Consider the following 14,165-nt stretch of genomic DNA (forward strand, 5'->3'; position numbering starts at 1 on the left):
TATAGCTAGATTTCATGGCATCAAATAAAGGTAGTATTTAAAATAGATTTATGAGCCAATTTTGGCTTATCAATTATCCCTCAGACTAATCTTGAGGGCCTCCATTTAAAATTGATAGCAATTTAGTCAACAACCAACCAACCCAGCTAGTAAATTATATCTGAATACTTGAATAAGTAGGTTCCTACCATTGCAAATCCAACATCTGCTTTCTTTAGTGCTGGGCCATCATTCGTACCATCACCAGTTACAGCTACAACTTGGCGTTGTTCTGAGACAGTGCTGTCAATTATACCTTAAATAAGAGTAAACATTTGTTCTATAAAAGTCTTTTTAATTGATAAGGCAATTCTGTAGAATATCCTGACTAGTCACTTTTACAGACTCAAGGTTAAAAATACATACATCAACAAACAGAAATAGGAACTGCCGAGATATGGAGCAAAGACCAATTCTAAAGCTATGGTTACATTAGGAGTAATATCCTGTTTTATTCATGGAAGAGAAACAAAATTGGCCTAAGCTATCAGAAGGAAATATATTTAGCTTTTATTTTTTTTGGAAAAGTGATGTCCATGGTTCAGTATAATATTCAGAAGTTGTTACTATTTTAGGAAGCAGGACAGACTTCTGGATTAGGAACCAAGAGGTAGCTATCAAATCTACTCACCTTTAACCAGTGTATGTTTATCAGTAGGAGATGATCTTGCCAACACTCGGAGCTTTGGCCAAATCTTGTCTATCCTCTCTTGTTCAATCTATAAATTTTCAACAAAGTTAAAATGTGCCTAAATTCTAAATTAATATCTTCCACATTTATCAGTGTGGGCAACAGAATAGAGTTGCTCAAATTATAAAACTCTTAGACATGGCCCCCATCCAACTTAATAACCCTTCTAAGGTGGAGCCCAACAACATGTTTCAACAAGCTTTCCATATGTCTTCCATACATGCTCAAAGTTGAAAACTACTGCTAATCTATGAACTACCAATTTATCATTATATCAAATGTTAAAAATATTTTCACTGCTGGGCTGGAGAGATGGCTTAGCGGTTAAGCGCTTGCCTGTGACGCCTAAGGACCCCGGTTCGAGGCTCGGTTCCCCAGGTCCCACGTTAGCCAGATGCACAAGGGGGCGCATGCGTCTGGAGTTCCTTTGCAGTGGCTGGAAGCCCTGGCGCGCCCATTCTATCTCTCTCCCTCTATCTGTCTTTCTCCTTGTGTCTGTCACTCTCAAATAAATAAATTTAAAAAAATTAAAAAAAAATATTTTCAGTGCCTATGAAAGTGGACATATTTGTGGAGGCCATATCACTCTAAATGTGCCCAATCTCATCTGAAAATGGATATTCTCCCCAGTTTAGGACCAATTTCTTCATCACTTATCCCTATTATCACCTAGTATGAGATGTTTTTGCTTAAGGTGTAGACACACCATTTATTCATGTATAGTATTTAACAGAGTGCACATTTAGTATGTCTTGGTTGAATAAAATTCCTAATGTATTAAAAATATATCAATTCAAGCATTAAAAATGAAATCCTTACCTCTCCTTTTTCATTTCGTATTCTTCTGTTAAAATCTTTACCTTCTAAGCATAGGAAATCTTCCCCAGGATGTAAAATGCCACATTTGGTAGCAATAGCCCGAGCAGTATTAATATTGTCTCCAGTGACCATCCGCACAGTAATCCCAGCTTTCTGACATTTCTTTATTGCATCTGGCACCTGGTTTACATAGAAAGAAAAGTATAGGATATTAGGAATTTCAAAGAAAGACATTTCTTTAACAAATCTCTATTATCTCACAGTCCCACAAGTGACAACTATCTCAAGAGTTCAGTCCTTGAATTATTTCTAATCATCTTTTCTTCCCTGGTCACCGCTATAGTCTTAGTTAAGGCTACATTTTTAGTTGCTACACTACTTGTCTGTTCTCACTGAAAGCTTCTGAAAGACTGTTTTTCCCCAGCCAACCATTAGGCAATTATTTTCTGACTAGCATTCTACATTTCTGACTTTACTGCTTAAGATCATACCTCAGTCAAACATTCAGAGTTACAGATGCCTTTCCCAGCCTGTGTCTTTTAAGGGCTAATTCTAGTATATATCTGTGAACTAACGACATCCACACTTACTTCTACCAAATCATCTGAGAGCTGAATATACAGCTCCACTGGAGGAGTGGGTGTAGGCATTTGGTGTACTACACTTTCTATACTTCATTATAGAAGAGAAACCTAACAGTCAACTCTATTTCAGTTTTCACCTTCCTTCTTTTCTACAAGCATAAGGACCAATGAGTCCTACATATTCTGTTTAGAACCTCTTGAGTCAGTCCTGTTTCAGAGATTGTTACAACAACCTTAACTATTATCCCTGCTATTACATTGTCAGTTTTTCTTTAAAACATTCAATGTACTTCAGGGTATAGTTCTTTCTGTAACATACCAATATAGGTTGTTAAAAACACAATGATTCCTGAGCTGTTACACACATTTCTCAGTACAGTATCACAATTTTGTCTCTTAACAGTTTTCTAGATTTATCCACACTGCTCTATTTTTTTTAATTATTGATTTATTTGCAAGTAGAGGGAGAGAGAGAGAGGAGAGGAGGGGGGAAAGGGGAGGGGAGAAAAGAGGAAATAAGGGGAGGGGAGGGGAAGGGAAGAGAAGGGAAGAAAAGAGAAGAGACAGAGAATGGGTACGCCAGGGCCTCTAGCCACTGCAAATAAACTCCAGATGCATTTGCCCCTTGTGCAAATGGCTTACTTAGGGCCTGGAGAATCAAACCTGGGTCCTTTAGCTTTGCAGGCAAATGCGTTAATTGCTAAGCCATTTCTTCAGCACCTCTCATTAATTTTTGCCATGACAGAATAAGAGTCCCATGATTTCAAGAGAAAGGAGAAATCCTTGGGTATAATCTCTCAAAAGTTTATTTGTGTATACACTGCACATTTATATGATGGGAAGCAGTATTAGTCCATAGGCTCACTGTTTGTGACTTTTATTCCAAATCTCATTTAAATGTATCTTCTCTGAGCTTTCCTGACCTATAACCTATCTGGACAAAAGTGTCTTTATCATATTATTAAGTACCTCTATTATAGGTTACTCTATCATATTACAGATATTTATTTAGCCAAGTCCTTTCCAAGTCAATAAGCCCCTTAAAGGTAAAACCCTAATCTTATCTGTGCATCACCAGTGCTTAGTATAAATTCATGTATTCAACATTAAGTACCTGGAATATACAAGAGCTTAGTATTTACTGTACTAGACATAAATATTTTTGGAAACATATTCACTACAAGGACCTTTTCCAAAGGTAGCAAAATTCTAAACAAGGTACCAAAGAATGTCTTAAAACACGTCATTTGATTTCTAACTTAAACATGTAAGTTTAAAAATTTGCATTGTTAAAATATTTTTATCTGCCAGGTCAACTGTTGGTTATCTATATCACTGGAGGGAGACATCACCCATAGTCACTGAAGCTAAAGTTTACTAAATGCCATGCTAGGTACTAGTGATGAAATAACCTATTGGACAGAAACTACTCCAATTATTTATTTTAATATTTTACTTATTTGAGAGAAAGGGGGAGAGGAGGAAGAAAGAGAGAGAGAGAACAGGCATGCCAGGGCCTCCAGCCACTGCAAACAATCCAGATGCATGTGCCACGTTACATATCTGGCTTACATGGGTGCTGAGGAATCAAACCAGGGTCCTTAGGCTTTGCAGGCAATTGCTTGAACCACTAAACATCTCTCCAGCCCTGCTTATTTTGTTAATCAAGATTTGAATGTGAAAATACTGGGAAGCTGTATAAATGTAATGTATCTCATAAATTTAAGGTGCATAATCTTATCTTAAATATCTAAGTAGTCAATCACTGGGTGGTTACAATCACTTGGATAGGGGACAATAAGGAGAAGTTGATCTTGGTTTAAAACTATGCAACAAATTACGAGAGCTGGAGAGATAACTTAGCAGTTAAGGTGTTTGCCCTGCAAAGCCTAGGGACTCAAGTTTGATTCACCAGTACCCACATAAGCTAGATGCACAAAGTGGCACATGTGTCTGGAGAAGATCTGCAGTGGCTAGAGGCCCTGGTGTGCTCATTCTCATATATTCATATTCATTCATTCATTCATTCTCTCTCTCTCTCTCTCTCTATACACACACACACACACACACATCTACACACATACATACATATACATATATGTGTATATATATATATATGTATATATATATATATATATATATATAAAACCTCCTCTCAAATAAATAAATAATTTTAAAACAATGTAACAAATTATATTTAAGAAGGACACAGAGAATGATGGTTAGCAGAGCTAGGTAGGTTAAGAAGTAGAAAACATGGGGGAAGTGGGTCAATGGGTATAAAATTATAATGAGTAAAAGAAATATATTTTTAGATAGATAAAGAGGCATAAAGTACACGAGTGACTGTGGGGCAGGAGAGCACAGGGTGAGGAATGGTGAAGGGCCTCTCAATGATAGGGAACTTCCTTCTGAAACTGGGCAACTGGCTGTGATTAATGACTGATACTTGTACTATTAACAAACACAGTGAAACTATTAATCTATACATGCTAAGTGGGTGAACTGAATGATGTAGAAATTATCTCTCAAGCTGTTTAAAAAAATTATTAGAGATCGAAGGAGATGGCTCAGTGGACAAGAATGCCTGCTTTACACACTGCACAAACATGGTAACCTGAGTTTGATTGCCAGCACCCCCACACAAAGAATAAATGAATGAAGAGCTGGGAATGGCTGCACCTGCCTATAACCTCAATGCAGAGGGGAGCAGAAAAGAGGAGGAACACTGGGCGTCCCAGTCTATCTGGAAAAAAAAAAAAACAAAACTAAAAAGATACAAACAATATTAACAGCAATAACACAAAGGCAAAAAAGTAAAAAAGTAACCCCCCCCCAAAAGCTAGTATTCATTGATTACACACTACCAAATAATTCTAACTTATAATTCACATACTACATTTTTAGAGCTAAGGAATGGAGGCAAAACTAAGTGTCTTGTTTAAGTACCTACACACATACAATGAAACTGGATTTGTCCTCTACATCCAGTTGGCCATGAGTCCCTATGCTAGAACTGCACAAGCAGAAAACCCAAAGAAGCTGGTTCCTACTCCATTGTCTCATTTTAGCATTAAAGAACCTAGACTATTTTGTAATGCTGAAACAAAGTCTTACATGGTTTACAGAAAAGTATAACTCTACATCAACTAAAACATCAAGAGCATAATCAATGCAGAGGTATTCCAAAGACAAAGTAGTATACAGCATGCTTTAGTATTACGTAGGGTTAGATTTAGCCATTAGTCAATGAATGGAACTTTGGTTTTACTGTACCCAAGGTTGGCAAATACATCCACCTGCATACTTGAGAAGTGTATAAAATTCCAAAGCTGAAAACTGAATTTACCTCATCATAAGCTTTTTGTCTGACTCTCTTCCGACACTGTAATATCCTTTACTCTCCAACCAGTAACACAGGTGACAGTGGCTCCACCTCCTGTGGAAGACTTGATCTCAGCCTCCACCTCTTTCCCTGGCTACATGCTTCCTGGAGGAGATCTCTGTCTTGTAAGTAATATCTCTAGCTTAAGACGTCTTTGTGGCTCCTAAATCCAAATGCCCAGATGAAACAGACAGGCGTTTTGTATACCTTAACACCAAGAGTTCACTCAAACCCAATGTTCATTCCTCTTAGGCTACTTGCATTCAGCTTGAAGTCATCTCTGTTCATTTCCCTGCTATAACTGTAGTTCAAGTCATGGCTATGTACTGTCTGAGATCACTGCGACCATCTTTTTGGTTTCCTTGCTTCTAGTTCTCTCTCTCATCCCTTTTTACAGTACTTAAAATGCTATTTTTTTTTTTTTATAAATTTTTTATTTATTTATTTGAGAGCGACAGACACAGAGAGAAAGACAGATAGAGGGAGAGAGAGAGAATGGGCGCGCCAGGGCTTCCAGCCTCTGCAAACGAACTCCAGACGCGTGCGCCCCCTTGTGCATCTGGCTAACGTGGGACCTGGGGAACCGAGCCTCGAACCGGGATCCTTAGGCTTCACAGGCAAGCGCTTAACCGCTAAGCCATCTCTCCAGCCCTAAAATGCTATTTTAACATATGAAAAGTATTACTACCCAACCTGGATTCTAGAAAGAAAATTTAGAGATGCCTTACAGCCTTCTCAGTTCATACGTAATCTCACTTCCTACTTTGTTAGATACATAACCACGCTGGTCTCCTTTGCATCTTTAAAATAGCTCACTATTTCCTCAACTACAGGCTAAAGTTTTTTATTTTGTTTTTTGGCCCGGAATGTTCATACAGCTGTTTATATGTCTGGCTCATAGTAAGCTACCACGTTTTGGCTCAAATTCTTATGTTTAATTATCTTATTTCACCACCCTGAGTGTATTCTTTATAGCCCTTAAGGCACTACTAAGTGTCTGACTGAATTTTGCAATGCCACTCCTACCATTATAGCCCTCTCCCTCCTTCAAAACATAAGGCCCGGGAGAGCAGGAACCAGTCCAGTCATATTCTTACTTGACATACTGTCCACGAGTCTATCCTTCTACCTAGTTGGGTGTCTCTGTTACTATGTTCACTGAAGCATTTCTAGTTCCCATACCAGTGCTCACTACAACATATTAAGGATCAGCTGACAGAGTCACTGAAGCAAAAGTTCTGTGTTTTCTCTGTCTTGGCTTAGAATGTACTTGTGATGCTTTCAGGCTACCTCCTCCATACACCCCTCACCTGCCCCTTCCTTCCTCACTAATGTCTTCTGATCCATTAAGACTTAAAACAGGTAATTAACTTCTAGCAATCTTGTTTGATCCTTCCAGTAGCTCAGTGGTCTTTCAAGCATTTCCTTTAGACAAAGGTGAGATGTGTCTAAATCACTGTACATCTCTATTGTCTTATCACTCAAATCAGAGTAATTAAAAGAGAACCAAATGAAATCACACATGCAAAGCACCTAGCAGTCACACAGGGAACACAGAATACTATTATTTTTTCTGTATACCAATATACTAAAGTCCTAGTCACAATGTGTCTGTCAATTCTCACCCAAGGCAGTGACTTCTATAAAGCTAGGGACCAAATCTCTTCTAAATTTTTTGTGTCTCTGGTACCTAGAGTAGTGCCCAGTGCAGTGATTTTCTACCAACTTAAATAAAAAGCAGCAAATAAAAATAATTGAACTTCAAAAAGCAAAGTCTAGAGTACGATATCTGGTAGGGTAGTTAACAGTCTATGTTTAATAAAATTTAGTCAGTTCTACAGTTGTATTGATCACATTTCCAGAACTCAGTTGTTACACAACCAGTGGCTACTACAGTGAACAGTGCAGAGAATACTGTATCTCCACAGGAAGCTCCCATGGACCACACTAGTCTGGAGAAAGAAAACAAATCATTTAATGTCATCTGTTAATATAAGATAAATATCAACTGAAAAATCTCAGTTCAAGGCACCATGCTCAGTCATGATGCCATGAATACAGGGTCTCCCAGAGAAGTTGCTCAATGGATCACTATAAAATGTAGTATATGCATTATAAGAATATTATTTTACTCATCCAGGGGTCACACAGAAAATATACTAAAACTGCAGACCTCAAGAATGTTACAAGCAAACTGTTTACAGTTAGTACCCAGTTCATCTATGCTAATTAGGATCCTGCACATGCAGAACATAGAATGTTTTACCACCTCAGGTCTCACAGGATCTTCAATCCCCACAACGGCAATGCATGTAAGGCCGGTGACAATATCATTTTCATTATCCCACTCTGGTTCTGGTTCTCCTGCTGGAAAATCTCTGAATGCAAGACATATGGTTCTCAAGCCTTCTGATGCCATCGGTTCAATCACAGTTTTTACAATATCATCACGGTCCCTTGGTCTGAATACTTTTGCCTCACCATTAGCACTCAAGATTTTGAAACACCTAAAAGGAAATAGTGAATCCAAACATTAATAATTTATAAAATCATGGTTCATGCCATTAAAGTAGAAAGGCAAGAAATCATAGGATGTAACATCTGGACTTCAGAGAATTCTATACATTTTTAGATTTAAATCATACTCACTTTTCCCTTCCCTGCTTTTTTTTTTTTGGTTTTTTGAGATAGGGTGTTGCTGTAACCCATGCTGATCTAGAACCCACTATGTAGTTTTGGGTAGTCTCAAACTCACAGCAATCCTCCTACCTTGGTCTCCCGAGTGCTGGGATTAAAGGCGTGCGCCACCCTGTCTGGCTCCCTTCCCTACTCTTTTTTTTTTTTTAAATTTTATTTATTTATTTATTTGAGAGCGACAGACACAGAGAGAAAGACAGATAGAGGGAGAGAGAGAGCATGGGCGCGCCAGGGCTTCCAGCCTCTGCAAACGAACTCCAGATGCGTGCGCCCCTTGTGCATCTGGCTAACGTGGGACCTGGGGAACCGAGCCTCGAACCGGGGTCCTTAGGCTTCACAGGCAAGCACTTAACCGCTAAGCCATCTCTCCAGCCCCCTTCCCTACTCTTTACCAAACAGTTCTAATCGGTACAGTTCTCATTTGCTAGCTCTCTGCCCTGCCTTATCAGCTACTACAGAGAGTTTCTAAATCTCTTTTGGAAATGCTCTATTTAACAAAATTTCAAAAAATAATTCTGAGTGCAAAGCACTTGGTCATTCTGGGACAGAATTAGACAATTTTATTTAACACAAAAATATAATGAGGCCAAGTTCATTCAACCCCTTATCTGAGCAGTCGTTTTGTCACCTATATTGTTTTAACCATAAAAGAAAAAATCTCTTTATTAAAATATGTATTCTATCAGACAAGCAATGCCAAGGTATTTTAATTTTTAGTTTAACTAAATCCAACCTTTTTTTTTTTTTTTTTTTTTTGAGGTAAGGTCTCACTCTAGCTAAGGCTAACCTGTGGTCTCAGGATGGCCTCAAACTCAGGGCGATCCTCCTACCACTGCTTCCCAAGTGCTGAGATTATAAAGGTGTATGCTATCATGCCCGACCAAACTTTCTTTAGTTATGTAGTGAGGACACAACACTCCTCTATGCTCCTTTCTTGGCAATACCACTTCCTCCTGTTTTGATAGAGGTGCTTTCCAAACCTACATCTTCTGTTTGGATTGTTTTCTAGAGCTTTCCATCACTGAACTATTCCACCCAAGGTTTTAACCTTAACACAGAAACAAACAAATGTCACTTCCAATGGCCCATGCAGTGGCCACTAACATTGGCCCAACTGCTTGGGTAAGTCTAAAATTTCACCTGCATTCTTACTCTTCATCCTCTACTCCTCTGAACAGTCTCCTAAATGTGTCCACTCCTTCTACCCTGTGCTGCTTTTACCTTGTGGTTCTTACCTTGCAGCTGAAGCTATGGTAACAGCAGTAAGCTTTTTTGTCAGTCTCTGGCACCAATCATTTATTCCCAACCCACCTTGTATCTGATGTAAGAATTACTTTGGTCATAGCTTTTTCTCAGTATGTAGTCCTGGCTGATCTCTTAATTTCTGATTCTCCTGTCTCCCAAGTGCTGGAATTATATGCATGTACCACCATGGTCAGATCTAAGTCACAAAGCTTTGATTGCCTTACTCCATGAAGAAAGCTTTAGTTGTATATACTACCATCAGGGAGACTTATTACATGCATCACTTTATGTCACCATCATGGAGTTACTGATATCCCTTTTCTAATACAGAAAAATGGAAAGTTAGGGAAAAATCTACTTCAGCTCCCCAAAGCTAATGAGTACACAGAGTGAGAACCTGCTTAGTTAAAAAAACAGATCTTTCTCCATTTATCTGCTACCAAGCAATCCAGAGACATGACATATTTCTAGCCTTTCTCACTGAAATCAGAACAGCTCCTCATTCTTCACAAAACATACAACTAGACAGTGCCCCATTATCACTACACATGCAATATCCGTTCCTGTTTGTGACTTCCTTTATCTTGACACCCTTACTTCATATAAAACCAAATTTAAGTGTCTTATATTTCATCTTAGAAGTTGTATTTAGCTGTGATGTAGCTCAACTGGTAGGGTGCTTTCTTGGCATGCATGAGACCCTGGTTTTGATCTTTAGAAACCCACAAGCCAGGCATGGTAGTGCATGCCTGTAATCCCCACACTTGGGAAGTAAAATGAGGAGGATAAGGAGTTCAAGGTCATCCTCTTCTACACAAGTGTTTGAGGCCAGCCTGGGATACAAGAGATCCTGTCTGCAAACAAAACATACAGTAACACTAAAACTGGTGCCCATTTATTATATGCTTTTTACTTGCATACTTGCCTCTTAAATCTGTTAAGATTAAAATGTGTCATGTTCATTAAAATAACTAGATTACAAATTACATACAAGCCAATTAAAAGTGGAAAAATTTACGTTTTATTGTTGTTTTTGGTTTTTCAAAGTAGGGTCTCACTCTAGCCCAGGCTGACCTGGAATTCACTATGGAGTCTCAGGGTGGCCTTGAACTCACGGTGATCCGCCTACCTCTGCCTCCCAAGTGCTGGGATTAACGGCGTGCACCACCACGCCTGGCTAAAATTTACGTTTTAACATTAATTTCAATTTTCAAAAATTGCTTTTAAAAATGTTATTTATTTATTTATTTGATTGAGAAAGAGGTAGATAGAGAGAATGGGTGTGCCGGGGCCTTCAGCTGCTGCAAATGAATTCCAGGTACATGCACCACCTTGTTCATCTGGCTTACATGGGTCCTGGGGAATCGAACCTAGGTTCTTTGGCTTGTGCAGGCAAGCACCTTAACCAATAAGCCATCCCTCCAGCCCTCCATTTTTTTTTCCTTTACTTCTATTAATGAAAATAATTTCAACACCTGCAATAAAAGATTAATAATGGGGAAATTATATGAGAGCATGGAATGCCAACATGGGAGCTACAGGTCTGCAAAAGGGCAGTAAAAACAGATTACAAAATACCAGGAGATACTAAAATGACATGGTAGTAGCATTACTATAAATTCTACTTTGATATGAAATGGGAATTTTTTCAAAATCCTATAGAACAATAGAATCAAGATATATTTTAAAAAACTAGGACTGGAGAGATGGCTTAGTGGTTAAGTGCGAAGCCTAAGGACCCCGGATTGAGGCTCAATTTTCCAAGACCCATGTTAGCCAGATGCACAAGGGGGCACACATATCTGGAGTTCATTAGCAGTAGCTGGAGATCCTGATGTGCCCATTCTCAATCTCTCTCTCTGTCTCTTTCTCTCTCTGTCACTCTCAAATAAATTTTTAAAAATTACACTTTTTTTGAATGGCAAACGGGCTTATTTTCCCTATTGCAAGATACTAAGAAGTAAGCTAGAGTGTGAAAAAGGCTCAACAAAATGGGTAAATCTCTGGACACCATAAAATATGCTAAGAAATTGTGCAATACCCAGAAAATAAGACAAAGAAAGCAACATACTAGATATTTAGAGAAATATATTCACATTACTCATCTAAAAATTTCACTCTTACTTTTTCAAAATTATCTCAGATGCACCCTTGCTGAATATCCGATAACTTCCATCTGAATTTTTCAGGACAGTACTCATAGATTTCCTAACAGAATTAAAGGTGTAGACTTTGTACAGTGATTCTTCAGGTATTTCATTTCTAACATCCTGATAATCTCGTTTTAAATCCAAAAGAAATCCCAACAAGGCACATTCAGTTTTATTACCAACATGACGAGGTAATCCACCCTCTTTCTCTGGGGGCTGTAAGAGAATAAGGATTAGAAGCTAGTATCATGTCTATGAAAAGTTTAATTCATAATGTAAAACAGAATGCAACATTTTGAAACAAATGACACAAAAAATATCTACTAATATCAGCATTTCAGAGGGCACAGAAAGGTAGAGTAGAAGTTCAGGACTGTAATGACATGAGCACAAATCTCAACTAGTTCCTACCTAAGTGAACTGACTGCTGTGGTCCCTGGCTTCAGCAACTAAGTTGAAAACATCTTAACCAAGTTGGCACAAATCTGTAATTATTTATTAGTTCTAAAAACGTTTAAATATAACTTCTCAGGTAGGAATTACTGCGAAACACAGAGCAAGGTGTATGTAAGGCATGCCACTGAAATCAGCATTAAAGTTTTCTCTAGAAATTTGAGACTGGCTGTTCTGTAGCAAGATAGCCTGACCTCTTACAAAATGAGCACATGAAAAAGAATTTAGTAGTACTGTGTGGGCTTAGAATGTACGTTGGTAATACAACAGTGGCCTAGCAAGTTCTACACCCACCATTGCAAATAATACTGATTAATAATAACAGTAATGAAGAATGTAGTTCAGTGTTCTAGTTAGTGATTGAAAGCTTCTGAACATCAGAAATTCAAAATTAAAAAAAATACACGTGTGTGGGTATGTATGTATATATATAAATATTTATTTTTTAATTTCTATTTATTTATTTACTTTTTTGCTTTTTCAAGGTAGGGTCTCACTCTAGCCCAGGCTGACCAGGAATTCACTATGTAGTCTCAGGATGGCCTCAAACTCATGGCGATCCTCCTACCTCTGCCTCCCAAGTGCTGGGATTAAAGGCGTGCTCTACCATACTCAGCATAAAACATATATTTTGATTATGGACCTTACTCATAAATACATGAAAAGAAACTTATGTACATTAATTTGTATGTCTACAGATTCTATACAAAAGGACACTTACCAATATTTTAGATGTATAAGCACAATTCACAGAAATCCCTGTTACTAGATAGGACAAAATATTTGGTGGAATAGCTTCGGGTTCAGGAACCTTTTTGTAATGTTTCTCATTTATGTAAGCTTGAACAACTGTCATTCTGTTCATCGTCAATGTTCCTGTTTTATCTGAACAAATAGCTGTAGCATTTCCCATGGTTTCACAAGCATCCAGATGCCTTACTAAGTTATTATCTTTCATCATTTTCTATAGTGACAAAAACAAGCTGGGTTAAGCTACACAGAACATAGTGATATATCACCATTAAAACCCTCTACCTTACCTTAAACGTATTTAAAAACACTTAAAAAGTACCAACTTAATATAGAATTTTAGAGTATCTGACCTCATCAAATGATAGGAAGAAAATACTTTTATGTTTATAGTCATTTTAATGTGGCATTAACATAATCTAATAAATGAATATAGATCTGCACCTCTACGCAAATCATGTTGACTACATGCTTTCAACAGGCTCAGTGAAATGTTCTCACTATACGAGCACTGATCATCTACAGCACAAGTACAACTGGATCTATAACAACATAACAAGCTGGGTGTTAGCATTGCTCAAGAGGAGGCTGAGAAGGAGGAGTACACGTGAGTTCCAGGCCAGGCCAGCCGGGATGCAATGAAACTCTGCCTCAAAAAAAGAAACAGAAAGTAATTATGATAAAGAATGAAATCTCCTTCTTATGTAAATATACAAGATACTGTATCAATCTCCAAGGGAAAAAGTAGTTTTAAGCAGGTAAAATAAAAACATTTGTGAATATGTAGTTGGCATGGGTTTATTTTGCACTTTTACAGGTTAATTAATAGAACTAAACCATGAATGGGTCATTTTTATCTATCCCATGACAGAAAGTTTTATCCTTAGGATCAAAATGTATTTCATCACGTTCTCTCATTTATCACTATAAAGAAGATGGTTTCCCATAAACTGAAAGGTTTCACAATAGTTGCAAAAGGCATTTAAAAAACTTTATTTCTGTCTCCCTCGCACATGTGTGCATACTCTCTCTACACACTCACTCATTCATATATATGATAGATAATTCTTTTCCAAGGCTTCTTTTATCCTCCTGTAACTAACATGTAAGATGCTGTAGAAAACCAGTTCTTTGAAGAGAGAAACATGGGTTATAAAAATATATACTTCCCAAATTACTTATAATCTTCATATAGAAAATTAGAAGAATGATGAAGTAGTAAGAAAGATAGGTTCAATTTTGTAGAACACTAACAGGGTCTATAAAGACTATACCACCGTGAAAAAAATAAAACAAATAGTTAGTCACACTAGAGTCAAATAAACATTTAATGAGGCTTAAAGAACTTTAGG

At 37.7% G+C, this 14,165-nt stretch overlaps 1 protein-coding gene across 5 annotated transcripts in view; it reads right to left on the bottom strand.

Annotated features, from left to right (window-relative positions):
• Atp2b1 (ATPase plasma membrane Ca2+ transporting 1) overlaps positions 1–14,165 on the bottom strand; it is a 125,396-nt gene that overhangs the window by 22,896 nt on the left and 88,335 nt on the right. For all 5 annotated transcript variants that reach the window (XM_045153535.1, XM_045153534.1, XM_045153531.1 and 2 more), the window contains exons 10-15: positions 12,785–13,027; positions 11,585–11,826; positions 7,788–8,025; positions 1,550–1,729; positions 671–758; positions 189–295 (exon numbers count right to left, since the gene is read on the bottom strand). In XM_045153535.1, coding sequence (XP_045009470.1) covers positions 189–295; positions 671–758; positions 1,550–1,729; positions 7,788–8,025; positions 11,585–11,826; positions 12,785–13,027 — 1,098 coding nt within the window. The remainder of the gene's footprint in view (positions 1–188; positions 296–670; positions 759–1,549; positions 1,730–7,787; positions 8,026–11,584; positions 11,827–12,784; positions 13,028–14,165) is intronic.

Source organism: Jaculus jaculus, chromosome 6 (assembly GCF_020740685.1).
Source record: "Jaculus jaculus isolate mJacJac1 chromosome 6, mJacJac1.mat.Y.cur, whole genome shotgun sequence".
NCBI classification, from domain to species: domain Eukaryota; kingdom Metazoa; phylum Chordata; class Mammalia; order Rodentia; family Dipodidae; genus Jaculus; species Jaculus jaculus.